This window comes from Equus asinus, chromosome 2 (genome assembly GCF_041296235.1).
Source record: "Equus asinus isolate D_3611 breed Donkey chromosome 2, EquAss-T2T_v2, whole genome shotgun sequence".
NCBI lineage: Eukaryota > Metazoa > Chordata > Mammalia > Perissodactyla > Equidae > Equus > Equus asinus.
This window is the reverse complement of record NC_091791.1, coordinates 139,254,164-139,271,853: the sequence shown is the minus strand read 5'-3', so window position 1 is coordinate 139,271,853 and position 17,690 is coordinate 139,254,164. Positions and strand designations below refer to the sequence as shown.

Below are 17,690 nucleotides of genomic sequence, written 5' to 3'. Positions count from 1 at the left end.
GCCATTGGGGGATTGTAAGCAGATGGGGTGATATGATCAGACTTGTACATTATTTTTCAAACGGCCTTGATTGCAGTTGGAGAGTGGCTCGCAGGAGGCTGGAGTGGAGATGGGGAGATGTGTCCATTGGCATTTTGTTGCAGGAATCTAGGTGGGAGAGGTCTGCACTAGGGTGGTTTGAGGTGTCCGCTTAGTGTGCTATGATTTGTCCTACTTTCCCGCTTTGTTATGGGGACGCTGTACACTGTACGTGCCCACAGTGAAACTCATCTGCTGCCCTTCTGCTCAATTGCAAAACTGTACACTTCTCCCATCATAAATCTTCATGAGCATTTTCCTGCCAAAGCAGAGCCAGCAGTGACTGTACATGTACACAAATTAAAGAAGATTGAAATCATCTCAGGTATCTGTTCTGACCTCAATAGTATAAAACTAGAAATCAATAAGAGGAGGAAAACTGGAAAATTCAGAAATATGTGGGAATTAAACATCACACCCCTAAATAACCAATGGGTCAGAGAAAGTCAAGAGGGAAATAAAAAAATCTTGAAACAAATGAAAATGGAGACACAACATATCAAAATTTATGGGATGCAGTAAGAGTAGTTCTGTGAGGAAAGTTTACAGCAATAAATGCCTACATTATGAAAAAAGAAAGATCTCAAATTCAAATAAACAAACCTTACTTTATACCTTAAGAAATTAGAAAAAGGAGAACAAACTAAGCTCAAAGGTAGCAGAAGGAAGGAAATGATAAGGATTAGACCCGAAATAAATGATATAGAAAATAGAGAAACAATGGGAAAAAATAAGTAAAACTAATTGTTAGTTTTTTTGGAAAGATAAACCAAATAGACAAAATGTTAGTTAAACTAATCAAGAAAAAGAGAAAGAGGACTCAAATAAATAAAAGTATAAATGAAAGAGGAGAAATTACAACTGATACCACAGAAATACAAAGGATCATGAGAGACTGTTATGAACAATCATAAGCCAACAAATAGGATAAACTAGAAGAAATGGTTAAATTTTTGGAAACATACAACCTACAAATACTGAATCACGAAGAAATAGAAAATATGGATAGACCAATAATGAGTAAGAAGATTGAATCAGTAATCAAAAACGTCTCAACAAAGAAAAGCTCAGGACCAGATGGCTTTGTGGGTTAATTCTACCAAACATTAAAGAATTAATGCCAATCATACTCAAACTCTTCCAAAAAATTGAAGAGAAGAGAATACTTCCAAACTCGTTTTACAAGGCCAGCATTACCCTGATACCAAAGCTAGATATAGACTCTACAAGAAGAGAAAGTTATAGGCCAATATCCTTGATGAACATAGATGTAAAAATTCTCAACAAAATATTAGCAAACCAAATTCAACAGCATATTAAAAGGATTATACACCATGATCAAATGGGATTTATCCCTGGGTTGCAAGGATGGTTCAATACACACAAGTCAGTCAATATGATATACCACATTAACAGAATAAAGGATAAAAATTGTATGATCATCTCAATAAATGCAGAAAAAGCACTGGACAAAATTCAATATCCTTTCATGGTAAATACTCTCAATAAATTGGGTATAGAAGGAATGTACCACAACATGATAAAGGCCATATATCACAAGCCCACGGCTGACATCATACTCAGTGATGAAAATCTGAAAGTTTTCCTCTAAGATCAGGAACAAGACAAGGTTGCCCACTCTCACTGCTTTTATTCAACATAGTACTAGAAGTCCTAGCCAGAGCAATTAGGCAAAAAAAAAAAAAAAAGAAAGACAAGACATCCAAATCAGAAAAAAGAAGTAAAATTATCCCTCTTTGCACATAATGTGATCTTGTATATAGAAAACTCTAAAAACTGCACCAAAAGACTGTTAGAATAAATGAATTCAGTAAAGCTACTGTGGTCCATGGTCAGTCTCCCCGGTCAGGCAGGGCTGCAGGCTGGACTCCACAATTGGGTGGGGCTGCTGGCTTGGCCTCCTGCCCAGATAAGGCCGAAAGCTTTGCTTTTCTTTCTTTCTGTCTTTTTTTTTTTTTTTTAAGATTGGCACCAGAGCTAACAAATATTGCCAATCTTCTTTTTTGTTTTGCTTTTATTCTTCTCCCCAAAGCCCCCCAGTACATAGTTGTATATTTTAGTCATGGGTCCTTTTGGTTGTACAATGTGGGACGCTGCCTCAGCATGGCCTGACGAGCGATGCCGTGTCTGCACCCAGGATCCAAACCAGTGAAACCCTGGGCCTCTGAAGCAGAGCATGTGAACTTAACCACTCAGCCACGGGACTGGCCCCTGAAAGCTTTGTTTTTAATGATGTGACCAGGAAGTTGTACTTATCACTTCTACATGTGTCCCATTGCCTGACTTAGTCATATGGCCACACCTAGCTGCAAGGGAGGCTGGGAAATGTAGTCTATGGCTAGGCAGCCACGTACCCAGTTCACATTTGAGGGTATCTTAATAGAGAAAAAGAAGAAAACAGATATTGCAGATAATTAGTAGTTTCTACCACCATGGGTGTTTATTTTATTATTATTATTTAAGTCATATCTGTTCTTTTGAACTCTTATTACACTTATTAATAAAAATAATAAGGTAATTAAGAGGAGGCAGCAAGTGTGGAATGTTATTTTCAGGTATTGGGGAAGGGAGAGGACTAGAGGAATGGAGAGTTGGCTTTGTTTTCTTTCAATTTTCTTTTTGATTGAAATTAGGAAATATCTGTATGGGGCAAGAGCAATGTGGAGAACATTAGAGAGAAAGGGAGCCCGGCTTCTGGTCGTGGGAGGTAAGAGGGAGGAGGAGGAACAGTCTAGGGAAGGAGGGAGCCGGGAGGGGAGCCGGGACACTGTGTCCTCTGAGCCGGGAGCACTGGCACCCTCTGAACTGCAAAGACGAGCACCTGGCGTGTCTGTGTCACTGTGTGGTGCCTCAGTGTCCACACCGTCAGCTCTTCACGGGTAGCAAGTGTTATCAGGTGCTTCTCCGTTGCATCCTCCCTCCCGCCCCCCTTTCCCAGTTGAGTGCTAAATGCAATTCTGAGAAAAGCTAAGCATGTGATTCTGAGTGAGCTGAGTTTAATGCTGACATGTTTATGAGAAATTTGACAGTCAGAGACTGAGGTTGTTTGATGTCATTTTAAAATTGTTTTATATCTAACTCGCTTTCTTATTTTAGATTTAAAGGTACCATTGAGGAACTCAGTAACCAGATTTTATCTGCACGGAGTTGGTTGCAACAGGAACAAGAACGGATAGAGAAAGAGCTTCTACAGAAAATCGACCAGCTTTCCTTGGTTGTTAAGGAAAACAGTGTAGGTATTGACATTTAGCAATAATATAGTAACGTTACTCGGTGGGGGCCTGCAATGTTGGAGTAACATCTGGTAACTTATCCTTGATCTATTTAGCACCACATTAAGCTGTCCAGTTGTTTCTTGCCTTAGAATCCATTTCCATGGTTCACATTGATTCTTCGTATTTGTTATCGAGAGACGGAGCCCTTTGACTTGTTTTGGTTAAAAAAGGCTAAGTAGAAAATTTCAGTACTTTCAGCTAAGATGAACTTGAGTCAAGACCTTAATGAACCAAATTGTCCAACTGCATTTCTAAATAAAACTAACAATGACAACTTCATCCTAGTTTGTTTTAATTTCAGGATCTGGTAAAAACTGTGTTGACCAGATTTCTCCTTCCAGGCACCCCCACCACACTGTAAGCTCGGTGTGAGGTGTCGCGGTGCAACATGTAAACAGAATCCACCGTTTCCTTTTCCGTCTTCCTTCTCCTTCTACCCCATCTCCCACAGAACGGAGATTTGCAGAAGTGCCCAAAAATCATATCAAGAAAGCCTTGCGTATATAGTATTCAAGATAAGTAGGCTCTGAAACCAGTACTTGGCAAGCTAATGTTTTTTGGTTTGGCTATGTAGCCTGACCCTCTCCTCTCCCTTCTCTTTTCTTGCACTGGTTCCTCCTGTTGGACTTTGATGGAGCTGGAGTGACTGGTGCATCTCTGGCTCTGCTCTCTTGATGCTGAGCTGGTGAATTGCAGACTCTGCGTTGGACACCATCAGCAGAGCTTTGTCTTGAGCCACGGCCCACTCACAGCTTGGTGTTTGTAGTCAGGGCCTCCAGAGCTCACCTGCAGACACAGGTTCCCATAAAAACCAAGCATGGTAGAAAGGAAAGGAAAGAACATATTTAATATCTCAAATATTTCTAAGTGTTCTCCATATTTTTATCAGATCCACTGATTGATTTACTTAGATTCGTAATCATACATCTGTAGCTTCTGGGTCTTGGGATCACTGTTCACTTTTACATATGGATTGGTTTAATAGCTAACAGTAAACCCCAGGATAATGGTGGCTTTACTAAGATAGAAGCTTATTTATCTTTCCCATAAAAGAAGTCTGGGTGTAGGACTTGCAGGGCTGATGTGGTAGCTTGTCAGTCCTCAGCAACCCCAGATCCTTCTGGCCTAACTCTCTGCTAATCCTAGAGAGTGACCCTTGTCCTTATAGTTCAAAATGGCTGCCAGAGCTCCAGTCATTATGTCTGAATTCCAGGAACAGAAGAAAGAAGGAAAGGGCAAGAATATACCTTAGCTGTCTTTTAACTTTTCCTGGAAGCCGCCACATACACTTGTATTTACATCTTGTTGGCTAGAACTAAATCATATGGCACACCAAACTCGCGTTAGTAGAAAATGCAGTCTTTATTCTGGATGACCTTATACCCAGCTGAAAATTGGGGGTCTGTTAAGGAAGAAGGGGAGAATGAATATTGAGGTGAGCAACGAGCAACCTTTGTGATTCTGCTCCATGCAGACTGTTGTTAAATGATATAGGACTGAGGTGAATGCAATGCAGACTCTTTTGGGAGTAACCAAGTGCAATTCTCACCGTGGCTTTCAGGGAGCCAGTGAAAGGGACATGGAGAAGAAGCTCAGCCAGATGTCAGCCAGACTCGACAAAATAGAGGAGAGTCAGAAGAAGAATCTGGAAGTGCAGAGAACCAAACAAGAAGAGGAGAAGGTGCACGGTCGGATCAGCAAGCTGGAGTTACAGATGAACGAGGACATGAAGGAAATGAAAGCGGAGGTGGATGCTGGTAGGCCAGAAAGAAAACAGCTCTCACAGTTTATTTTCTATTTGATCTAAAAACCAATTAATTAGAATCCCCCTCAACTACCTGTGAACCCGGCTAATGGTGACCACGGTGAAAGGTCCACAGGTGATTTTCCAAGTAGCTGGCCTGTATTGAACCACAACCTTTCCATTCCAAGTATGGGAAGAGCCAGCATGAGGGACAGACAAACAAAACTAGCATTGCTTAGCTTACAACCGCTGTGCATTGTCTTCAGTGCCATCTGTGGATTCTTCTCTGTTCCTAGCCAAGGTCAGGATGTCTCAGAAAGAAGCGTGTGTCTTGGAGGGGCTTTTGAAGCTTATTTCATACTCCTGGCAGTATATCGCCATGGCAATGAATGATCTTCCTCTACTCAGAAGTCAACAGGGCCAGTAATTCACACACTTGTTTAGAAGAAAACATTAAAGCTGGTTCCCGTTTCTGAAGTGCTGTCTTAGAAAGGAGGGGTTCAGTTACACTCTGAGCGCAGGAATACAGAACTGGGACCAGGAAGTGGCAGTTACCCCAGACATACTTGAACTCAACATGAGGCCGAAGTGTCTTCAGTTGATGGGTCGTGGAAGGCCCCCGGTGGCTGTGGGAGCTTGAGAGCTCTTTGGAACTGGAAGTATTCAAGGGGAGGCTGCTTGATTGGGGTCAGCAAAGAGAAGACAGTCTTGCAGTGTGAGAAGGGGGCTAAGGGACCTCCTAGCTCCTTCCAATTCTCTCATTCCATAATTGTCTTCTGTGGACTTGTTCTATTTTGGCCACATGGAAATAAAAATACTTAGTTACCCCAAGAATAATTTTGTTGTTACCACCAACGGTTTATTATTTTATTTAAGTAGAAACCACAATTAAATTTACGAATCGAAGAACTTGTAAAGATAAAAATGAATTTTCTTTCTTGGTCTTTCCAGCTGTTAGACTGTGGTATTTGAACATTTCATCCATGTTTAACTGCATCGTTTCCTGAGTGGATTTATTATTCTCTATTCAACATACCACTGAGGTTGTTAGTATTTAGTACTTAATAAGAAATGCATACGAGCCTTTTTGAAATTAAAAAGTTTTATTTTTTCTTATTACAAAACACTGCATTTCTTAATGGAAAATCATAAAGCACAAAATATTTTTAAAAATACTTATAACTTCTCCCACCCAGAGGTCATTTTTATGTGTATCTTTCTATACATATAGGATATATATGTGCTTTTTAAAATATGTTGTATCTTTCCATTCAATAATACAATTGTTTTTATTTTATTGAGGTCACATTGGTTTATAATGTTATATAATAATTTCAGGTCTACATCATTATATTTCAACCTCTGTATAGATTGCATTGTGTTCACCACCAAAAGTCTAGTTTCCATCTGTCACCATGCATATGTGCCCCTTTACCCCTCACACCCTCCCCTCACCCCCTTCCCCTCTGGTAACCACCAATCTGTTTTCTTTATCTATGTGTTTGTCTATCTTCCACATATGAATGAGGTCATACTCTAATTGTCTTCTTCCATCTGACTTATTTCACTTAGCGTAATGCCCTCAGGGTCCATCCATGTTGTTGCAAATGGCAAGATTTTGTCTTTTTTATGGCTGAGTAGTATTCCCATATGTGTGTGTGTGTATATATATTTATCCATTCACCTGTTGATGGGCACTTAGGTTGCTTCCAAGGAATATTGGTTTTTTTCTTTCTTCTTTTTTTTAACGCATTTTTTAAAAATTAAGATTATGATAGTTTACAACCTTGTGAGATTTCAGTTGTACATTATTGTTAGTCATGTTGTGGGTACAGCACTTCACCCTTTGTGCCCTCCCCCCACCCCCCCCCCCTTTCCCTGGTAACCACCGATCAGTTGTCCTTGTCTATATGTTAACTTCCACCTATGAGTGGAGTCATATAGAGTTCGTCTTTCTCTGTCTGGCTTATTTCGCTTAACATAATACCCTCAAGGTCCATCCATGTTGATGTGAACGGGACGATTTTGTCCTTTTTTATGGCTGAGTAGTATTCCATTGTGTATATATACCATATCTTCTTTATCCAATCATCAGTTGCTGGGCATTTAGGTTGGTTCCACATCTTGGCTATTGTAAATAATGCTGCGATGAACATAGGGGTGCATGGGACTCTTAGAATTGCTGATTTCAGGTTCTTAGGATAGATACCTGGTAGTGGGATGGCTGGGTCATAAGGTATTTCTATTTTTAACTTTTTGAGACATCTCCATACTGTTTTCCATAGTGGCTGCACCAGTTTGCATTCCCACCAACAGTGTATGAGGGTTCCTTTTTCTCCACATCCTCTCCAACAATTGTCACTCTTGGTTTTGGATATTTTTGCCAATCTAACGGGTGTAAGGTGATATCTTAGTGTAGTTTTGATTTGCATTTCCCTAATGATTAGTGATGATGAGCATCTTTTCATGTGTCTATTGGCCATCCTTATATCTTCTTTGGAGAAATGTCTGTTCATGTCCTCTGCCCATTTTTTGATCGGGTTGTTTGTTTTTTTGTTGTTGAGCTGTGTGAGTTCTTTATATATTATGGAGATTAACCCTTTGTCGGATAAGTGGCTTGTAAATATTTTTTCCCAATTAGTGGGCTGTTTTTTTTGTTTCAATCCTGTTTTCCCTTGCCTTGAAGAAGCTCTTTAGTCTGATGAAGTCCCATTTGTTTATTCTTTCTATTGTTTCCCTCATCTGAGGAGTTATGTGTCTGAAAAGATTCTTTTTTTTTTTATTTTATTTATTTATTTTTTAAGATTTTATTTTTTCCTTTTTCTCCCCAAAGCCCCCCCGGTACATAGTTGTATATTCTTCGTTGTGGGTCCTTCTAGTTGTGGCATGTGGGACGCCACCTCAGCGTGGTTTGATGAGCAGTGTCATGTCCACACCCAGGATTCGAACCAATGAAACACTGGGCCGCCTGCAGCGGAGCGCGTGAACTTAACCACTTGGCCACGGGGCCAGCCCCTGAAAAGATTCTTTTGAAGCTGATGTCAAAGAGTGTACTGCCTATATTCTCTTCTAGAAGACTTATTGTTTCAGGCCTAATCTTTAGGTCTTTGATCCATTTTGAGTTTAGTTTTGTGAATGGTGAAAAAGAATGGTCAATTTTCAATCTTTTACATGTGGCTGTCCAGTTTTCCCAGCACCATTTGTTAAAGAGACTTTCTTTTCTCCATTGTAGGCCGTCAGCTCCTTTGTTGAAGATTAGCTGTCCATAGATGTATGGTTTTATTTCTGGGCTTTCGATTCTGTTCCATTGATCTGTGCACCTGTTTTTGTACCAGTACCATGCTGTTTTGATCACTGTAGCTTTGTAGTATGTTTTGAAATCAGGGATTGTGATGCCTCCGGCTTTGTTCTTTTTACTCAGGATTGCTTTAGCAATTCGGGGTCTTTTGTTGCCCCATATGAATTTTAAGATTCTCTGTTCAATTTCTGTAAAGAATGTCATTGGAATTCTGATTGGGATAGCATTCAATCTGTAGATTGCTTTAGGTAGTATGGACATTTTAACTGTGTTTATTCTTCCAATCCATGTGCATGGAATGTCTTTCCATCTCTTTATGTTGTCATCAATTTCTTTCAAGAAAGTCTTGTAGTTTTCATTGTATAAATCTTTCACTTCCTTGGTTAAATTTATCCCAAGGTATTTTATTCTTTTTGTTGCGATTGTGAATGGGATTGAGTTCTTGAGTTCTTTTTCTGTTAGTTCATTGTTAGCGTATAGAAATGCTTCTGATTTATGTATGTTGATTTTATACCCTGCAACTTTGCTGTAGCTGTTGATTGTTTATAATAGTTTTCCTATGGATTCTTTGGGGTTTTCTATATATAAGATCATGTCGTCTGCAAACAGCAAGAGTTTTACTTCTTCATTGCGTATTTGGATTCCTTTTATTTCTTTTTCCTGCCAAATTGCTCTGGCCAACACTTCCAGTACTATGTTGAATAGGAGTGGTGAAAGTGGGCACCCTTGTCTTGTTCCTGTTCTCAGAGGGATGGCTTTCAGTTTTTGTCCATTGAATATGATGTTGGCTGTGGATTTGTCATATATGGCCTTTATTATGTTGAGGTACTTTCCTTCTATACCCATTTTATTGAGGGTTTTTATCATAAATGGATGTTGGATCTTGTCGAATGCTTTCTCTGCATCTACTGAGATGATCATGTGGTTTTTGTTTCTCATTTTGTTAATGTAGTGTATCACATTGATTGACTTGCGGATGTTGAACCATCCCTGTGTCCCTGGTATAAATCCCACTTGATCATAGTGTATAATCCTTTTGATGTATTGCTGTATTCAGTTTGCCAGAATTTTGTTGAGGATTTTTGTGTCTATGTTCATCAGTGATATTGGCCTGTAGTTTTCCTTCTTTGTGTTGTCCTTGTCAGGTTTAGGGATCAGAGTGATGTTGGCTTCATCGAATGTGTTAGGGAGTGCTCCATCTTCCTCAATTTTCTGGAATAGTTTGAGAAGGATAGGTATTAAATCTTCTTTGAATGTTTGGTAGAATTCTCCAGAGAAGCCGTCTGGTCCTGGACTCTTATTTTTGGGGAGGTTTTTGATTACTGTTTCTATTTCTTTACTTATGATTGGTCTATTCAGATTCTCGATTTCTTCCTGATTCAGTTTGGGGAGGTTGTAAGAGTCTAGGAATTTGTCCATTTCTTCTAGGTTGTTCAATTTGTTGGCATATAGTTTTTCATAGTATTCTCTTATGATCCCTTGTATTTCTTTGGTATCTGTTGTGATTTCTCCTCTCTCATTCCTAATTTTATTTATTTGAGATTTCTCTCTTCTTTTCTTAGTGAGTCTGGCTAAGGGTTTGTCAATTTTGTTAATTTTTTCGAAGAACCAACTCTTTGTTTCATTGATCCTTTCTACTGTCTTTTTTGTTTCAATATCGTTTATTTCTGCTCTAATTTTTATTATTTCTCTCCTTCTACTGACTTTGGGCTTTGTTTTTTCTTCTTTTTCTAATTCTCTTAGGTGTCGTTTGAGGTTGCTTATGTGAGATTTTTCTTGTTTATTGAGGTGAGCCTGTATTGCAATGAATTTCCCTCTTAGGACTGCCTTTGTTGTGTCCCAAATGAGTTGGGATGGCATGTTTTCATTTTCATTTGTCTCCAGATAATATTTGATTTCTTCTTTAATTTCTTCAATAATCCATTGTTTGTTCAGTAGCGTGTTGTTTAGTCTCCACATTTTTGCACCTTTCCCTGCTTTGTTCTTGTAGTTGATTTCTAGTTTCACAGCATTATGATCAGAAAAGATGCTTGATATTATTTCAACTCTCTTGTATTTATTGATGCTTGCTTTGTTTCCCAAGATATGGTCTATCCTTGAGAATGTTCCATGTGCACTTGAGAAGAATGTGTAACCTGCTGTTTTGGGTGAAGTGTTCTATATATATCTATTAAGTCCATCTGGTCTAATTTTTCATTTAATTCTATAATTTCCTTGTTGATTTTCTGTCTGGATGATCTATCCATTGGTGTTAATGGGGTGTTGAGGTCCCCTACTATTATTGTAATGTTGTTGATGTCTCCTTTTAGTTCTGTTAAGAGTTGCTTTACAAATTTTGGTGCTCCTGTGTTGGGTGCGTATATATTTATAAGTGTTATGTCATCTTGGTGGAGTATCCCTTTTATCATTATGTCCTGTCCCTCTTTGTCTTTCTTTCTCTGTTTTGCTTTGAAGTCTCCTTTGTCTGATATTAGTATAGCGACACCTGCTTTCTTTTGTTCATTATTAGCTTGGAGTATTGTTTTCCATCCCTTCACTCTGAGTCTGTGTTTGTCTTTGGGGCTGAGGTGTGTTTCCTGGAGGCAGCATATTGTTGGGTCTTGTTCTTTGATCCATCCTGTGACTCTGTGTCTTTTGATTGGAGAGTTCAATCTATTTACATTTAGAGTGATTATTGAAATGTGGGGGCCTACCGCTGCCATTTTATCTCTTGTTTTCCGGTTCTCTTGCATTTCCTTTGTTTCTCGTCCAATGGTTTTTGGATTACTAATTCAGGTATGTAAATTTCTGTATTGAGTGTCTTCTTATTTGTAATTTGTGTCTTTATTCTTGTTATTTGTTTAGTGGTTACCATATGGTTAGCATAGAACATCTCATAGATGAGATAGTCCGTTTCCTGATAGCCTCTTATTTCCTTAAATTAAAACCTTCTATCCCTTTTCTCTTCCCCTTCTAGGTTGTTATTGTCAGATTTTTTTCCCCCTTCTTTCTTGTGTTGTGAGTTTGTGGTTAAAATGACAGGGTTATATTTATTCTTGGTGTTGCCCTTCCTTTTATCTTTAATGTTTTATTTAACTTTTGCTAACCTGTTCTGATGGAGAGCTGTTACTTTCTGTTATTGTCCTTCTACTTACCTCCTTTGCTCTTGGTTTTGTAGCCCCTTTCCTTTTTTTGATTTTTCAGGTATGAGGGTTTTCCTGAGCATTTCTTGAAGAGGACGTTTTGTGGCAATGAACTCCCTTAATTTTTGTTTATCTGGGAAAGTTTTTATTTCTCCATCATATTTGAAGGATATTTTCGCTGGGTAGAGTATTCTTGGCTGCAGGTTTTTGTCCTTCAGAGTTTTGAATATATCATTCCACTCTCTTCTAGCCTGTAAAGTTTCTGCTGAGAAATCTGCTGATAGCCTTATGGGGGTTCCTTTGTAGGTTATTTTCTTCTGCCTGGCTGCTCTTAGTATTTTCTCTTTGTCATTGACTTTTGCTAGCTTCACTACTATGTGCCTTGGGGTTGGTCTTCTTGCATTGATAAAGTTTGGAGATCTATTGGCTTCTGTCACATGAAGTTCCATCTCTCTCCCCAGGTTTAGGAAGTTCTCAGCCATTATTTCTTTGAACAGACTTTCTGCCCCCTTCTCCTTCTCTTCTCCCTCTGGTATACCTATAATCCTTACATTGCATTTTTGAGGAAGATTAGCCCTGAGCTAACATCTGCTGCCAATCCTCCTCTTTTTTTGCTGAGGAAGACTGGCCCTGAGCTAACATCCATGCCCATCTTCCTCTACTTTATATATGGGACGCCTGCCACAGCCTGGCTTGACAAGTGGTGGGTATGTCCACACCCAGGATCTAAATTGGCAAACCCGGAGCCACTGAAGTGGAACGTGTGAACTTAACTGCTGTGCCACTGGGCTGGTCCCAGAATATTGTTTTTGATAAGTAATTATTATACCTTTTTTTAATGAATTGTCACATAGAGAAAATTTTCTGAGGGAAAATTAAAATTTATTACTGAAGACAAGGTCTTTTAAACATTTAAAAACCAGTAGAATAATATGAAATGAATTAAATGAATATGAATTAAAAACAGAATAATATGAAATGCTCTTTTGATGGGGATTTTTTTCTTTTTTTACCTTTTTATTTTGAAATAAATTCAAATTTAGAAAAACTATAAGAATAGTCCCAAAATTCTATATATCTTTCATTTAGATTAACCAATTGTTAACATTTTGGAAACTTGCTTAATCTTTTTGTGTGTCTGTGTGTGTGTATGAATATAATTTTTTTCCTAAATCATTTGGGAGTAAGTTGGAGAAGTCATGATGCTTTTTTACTCCTAATATTATTTCAGTCTGTCAACCCTAAGAACAAGGACATTCTCTTAAATAACTATAGTACAGAGTAATGTCAATGAAATATTTTCCAATATTCAATTCTCAACTTTCGCCATTGTTTCCTTTACAGGAAACCTTCCCTGGTCTAGGTTCTAATCCAGAATCACACATATTTAGTTATCAGGTTTCTTGATTTAATCTCTTTTAAGCTGGATCAGTTCTTCCGTGATGTTGACATAAAGAATACAGGTCAGTATTTTGTAGAATGTCCAGTTGGTCAAACAGTTTGGTCTGTTTACTTCCTCTTAGCTAGATTCAGGTTGTATGTTTTGGATAAAAATGCCACAGAAGGTGTGTCCTTCCCAGGGTACCTTATCAAGGGGTACGTGATATTGGTTTCTCCCAGTATTGGTGACGTTAGCTTTGATCATTTGGTTAAAGTGTACCTGCCAGATTTGTTCATTGTGATAGTTCCTTTCCCCGTTTGTAATGAGAAAGTAACCTGTAGGGAGATACTATGAAACTATGTCACTATCCTGTTTCCCATCAAACTTGTACTCCAATAGTTTTAGCCTCTATTGATAATTTTTGCCCAAATCTGCTATTACTGCCTGCTGTAGAATTTGACACAGCATTGTTTTTTACTATTAACTCTTGTACAATTTACTTCTTTTTTAAGGGTTTACAGCCATCTATGAAAGCATAGGATCCCTCAGGCAAGTTCTCGAAGCCAAGATGAAGCTAGACAAGGACCAGCTACAGAAGCAAATACAACAGATGCAGAAGCCGGAAGCGCCCATGTGAAGGGAGTTGGGACAAGGCCCTCAAAGCTGGTGTCGCCAGTGGGGCTAGGAGCTAGATACCTCTGTAGCCAGGCTGTGGCTGCATTCAGGATTGTTCTATTCATGGCGTGCATGTGCCAAGAAATGTGTTTTCATGGGTCTAAATGTTTACCTTGAGTCTTGAAAACACTCTTTAAAAGTATTGAATACAGTTTTTACTACTTTATTCCACTTCGCTAAATTCAGTGGAATACTCCCCGCCCCGGATTTTGAAAGGCTTTTATCCCCTTCATTTTATGAATGAAAAGACTTAATTTTCCTTCAATGCTTGATGCTCTAGCCAAGACTTACTATTTTGAAAAATGTCATGGTGATTTTTTAAATTAAGAAATTGATGAATTGTCACAGGAATGTCGTGCTCCTCACCCTAAATCAAGAGAATGTCCCGATAGATTAGAATTCAACCTTCGAGTCCAGATTTGGATTTTAGTGTTGTTAACTGTGCATTTCTTATATTGATTATCTTCTTGTAAATCTTCTGTCTTTTGTAGGGGGAAGTGATTTAACATTTGGAAACAACCCCACCATTTATGTAATGAAAATAGTTTAAAAATTGATAACTGCCATATAGATTTCAAATTAACATAGAAATTTAAGCCAATTATCTAGATAATCCAAGGCACAACGTCTACATCGACCACCTAGTTTTACCAGGTTTTATTACTGAAAACTTTTTTCAATTATCTACAGCCCGTATAGTGAGTGATAGCCATATATTTAATATCACAATGGTGGTTAATAGTCTGTTTATTGCACAATTAATTGTTCCTCAATCATAATAGGATGTGAGAACTTTTCAGGCTTTATGGTCTCCTCTCTAAAGGTTTTCAAAATTGGCACCAAGTGCTAAGGTTTATATAAACTTATTCTAACTGTAGTCTTGTGCCTTGGTTTTCCATGCACCGTACCCTATGTAAGTTTTACGGACAAAATAGAAGGCATGATAATTCATCGATATGATGATGTAAAAATGGGATCCTATGTATTTTTTAAATGTTCTGAAAATTTTATCACTGTTAAGACATTAATCATTCAGTATTATTAATGGAATAGAAATTCATACTTTTTTAAAGATTTTTATTTTTCTCCTTTTTCTCCCCAAAGCCCCCCGGTACATAGTTGTATATTTCGTTGTGGGTCCTTCTAGTTGTGGCATGTGGGACGCTGCCTCAGCGTGGTCTGATGAGCAGTGCCATGTCCGCGCCCAGGATTCGAACCAATGAAACACTGGGCCGCCTGCAGCGGAGCGCGCGAACTTAACCACTCGGCCACGGGGCCAGCCCCTAGAAATTCATACTTTTGTATGGACAGAGATCAAATTGATATTGCATTTGTAATACTGCCAAGAAACTTTCATTCGCGCAACTTTATAGAAGATGGGTGTTTTCTTTTCAGTCGCCATATTGGATCAGTCATTGAAAATCGGCACCAGTGCTGTTTCTTCACCTGTGTATGTGAAAACTGACAGACACACACCGTTCTAAACTGTGAGGGTGCCCAGGAAAAAGAAAATAGGAATACTTTAAACATTTTAACAACTTTTTTTTTTTGGTTTGCCAAGGACTCAGGAAAATTAAAGCATTTTCTATTGTTAGGATAAATCATAAATGAAATATCTAACTGGCTGTTACTGTTTACCCACATCAAATATGCTGCGAAAGTACATAATATTTTACCCTCAATGACTTGACAAAAGTTTTTAAAAAAAATTTGGACCCAAGAAGTCTTCTAAGGAAAATGTCATCTGACACATATTTCCTTATTTTGTCATGAATCCTTGCAGCTCTGTATAGGAAGACTATTTCCACTTAACAATGAAAAACAAAAAGGGGACGCTCTTTTGCAACAAGAAAGTGAGTTTCTTTTTGTGCTAGAGTAACCCTGTCTAGTACATTTCTCCACATTTTAGCGCAAGCCACAGCCCCTCCAGCGTCTCTCTCTTCTGGGGTCTCTCTCCTCTGGGGTCTCTCAGGAGGAAGAGTCAGCACATGTGACACCTGGGAAGACGGGCACAGAGGACACCAGCTGGACTCAGGTCGAGGGTGTGACTGAGCGGGTGATGCTTGGCTGTCCACTGACTCGCTCGGTGCTTCTGATGCTGCCCGCCCCATGTCATGAGCTCCTGCAGGGGCCCTCCACCCTGGCTACTTGTTGCAGTCACCTGGGGGGTTCAAAAAGCTACTGATGCCTGGGCTGCCCCCCAAACCAATTAAGTCAGAGCTCTGGGAGGTGGGACACAGGCATCCGTACACATCAAGGGCCCCCGGGTGATTCACATGCCACGAGGTTGTGAGCCACCAAGCTACAACGCTACAACGTACTCTTATCACCAAAGTTTAAATGAGAATCAGCTTCCCTGTTCTTTCCTTTACCAGAAATTTGCAATAAAAAGCATAAAATTTCCAAAAAAATGTGGTGTATGATTTTTAAATGTAAAAGTCTTTTAGTGTGAGGCGAACATTTAATTAGGTAAAATGCCGTAGGAAATTCTCCTCTTACCTTTCTGTGGAAACCCTTTGGTGGTTGAAAGAAAGTGTCTGAGTCCTGGCAGCCCTGCTGGGAACTGGGACGTCAGGAGGAGCTGCCCCATCTCCAGGTCTCCGAGGCTGCGTGGGACTTCTCTCCTCTGGAATTACGGCACTGGAATTTCCTAGTGTGTCGTGCACCCCTCGCTATGACCTTGGTGTGTGTTAACTCATTTCACTGTAACAACAACGAGTTAAGTACTATTCGTTTCCCCTTTTTCCAGATGAGAAAACTGACTCACCTAAAGGTTAAGCAACCTACCTCAAATTTCTGAGACAGAAGAAGAGTTGAGCCTCCAGGAAGAGATCAGTAGACAGGACCAGAATGGGGACAGTCCCTGAATGTGGGGCAGGGCTGGGCGGATCCTCAAGCTAGTTAGTCTCATAACTGGAGCTGCCTGGGATGAGGCGCGTCCACTGGAGGAGCCCCATGTTGAGAGAGGTGGGATGGGTGGGATCAGAGCCAGGGAAAGGACAACTCCACTTCAGGAGGGGTAAAGGCTGACATGGAGGCTGAGGGTGCAGAGCCCCGAGTTCAAGGTGGGAAATGAGATCCAGACCAGGTAGGGCCAGGCCCAAATGGGCAGCTGGCATTTGAGACTTGTTTGTATAGACTGGAAGAGTTAGTGTGTGGCTGGGCTGGACTGACAGAAGGTGTGCACTGTGTGCAGACAATCGTCAGCTCTGTAATAAGGAAAAACCCACAGGTAAATTCAGGATCCCCCTGAATAGTGGCATTAACTATATAGAATTACACTTACGGTAATGTGTAGTGGATTACATTTCTCAATCTGGGTTTTGGGTTCAGTTAATCTCAAGAACGTTTTTTTGTCATCCACATAAATCCAGAATTAAAGGACTTTTCTAGGTATCTGTTTATATAGATGCCTGCACTGCAGACCCACCTATTAGCATTAAGATTCTGGCTGTGGTAAGCAGTCTCAAAAATGTCTTCTAATGATCCCCACCTCCTAGAATTCACCCCCTTGTGCAATCCCCTCCCCTGGATTGTGGGCTGGACTTGTTAATGTACTTCTCATGAATCAAAGATGGCAGAAGTGATGGCTAATTACTTCTGAGATTAGGTTATAAAAGGACTGCGGCTTTCTTCTCTCTCCCTCTCTCTCTCATCACATGTGCTGGGAGAGATAAGCTGTCGTGTTGTAAGCAGCCTTATGGAGAGGGCCATGTGGTATGGCAAGAGTTGAACTGAAGCCCTCAGTCCAATAGCCTGAAATGAACTGACACTTGGCAACAATCAAGTGAGTGACCTTAGAAGTGAATCCCCCTACCCAAAAGAAGTGAAAGCAGGAAGTCAGATTGTTGTACACCCATGTTCATAGCAGCATTATTCACAACAACCAAAATGTGGAAGCAGCCTAAGTGTCCATTGATGAAAGAATGGATAAGCAAAATATACATACAATGGAATACTATTCAGCCCTAAAGGAAATTTTGACACATACTACAAGATGGACACTATGCTAAGTGAAATAAGCCAGTCACAAAAAGACAAATATTGTATGACTCCACTTGTATGAGGTACCTAGAATAGTCAAATTCATAGAGAC

At 39.6% G+C, this 17,690-nt stretch overlaps 1 protein-coding gene across 4 annotated transcripts in view; it reads left to right on the top strand.

The window, feature by feature from the left end:
• The window catches only part of FAM81A (family with sequence similarity 81 member A), a 62,565-nt gene extending 46,560 nt beyond the window's left edge, over window positions 1-16,005 (top strand). For all 4 annotated transcript variants that reach the window (XM_044764792.2, XM_070500683.1, XM_044764791.2 and 1 more), the window contains exons 7-9: window positions 3,196-3,331; window positions 4,936-5,131; window positions 13,432-16,005. In XM_044764792.2, the coding sequence (XP_044620727.1) occupies window positions 3,196-3,331; window positions 4,936-5,131; window positions 13,432-13,556 (457 nt within the window). In that variant the 3' untranslated portion in view covers window positions 13,557-16,005. The remainder of the gene's footprint in view (window positions 1-3,195; window positions 3,332-4,935; window positions 5,132-13,431) is intronic.
• The last annotated feature ends 1,685 nt before the right edge of the window (window positions 16,006-17,690 follow it).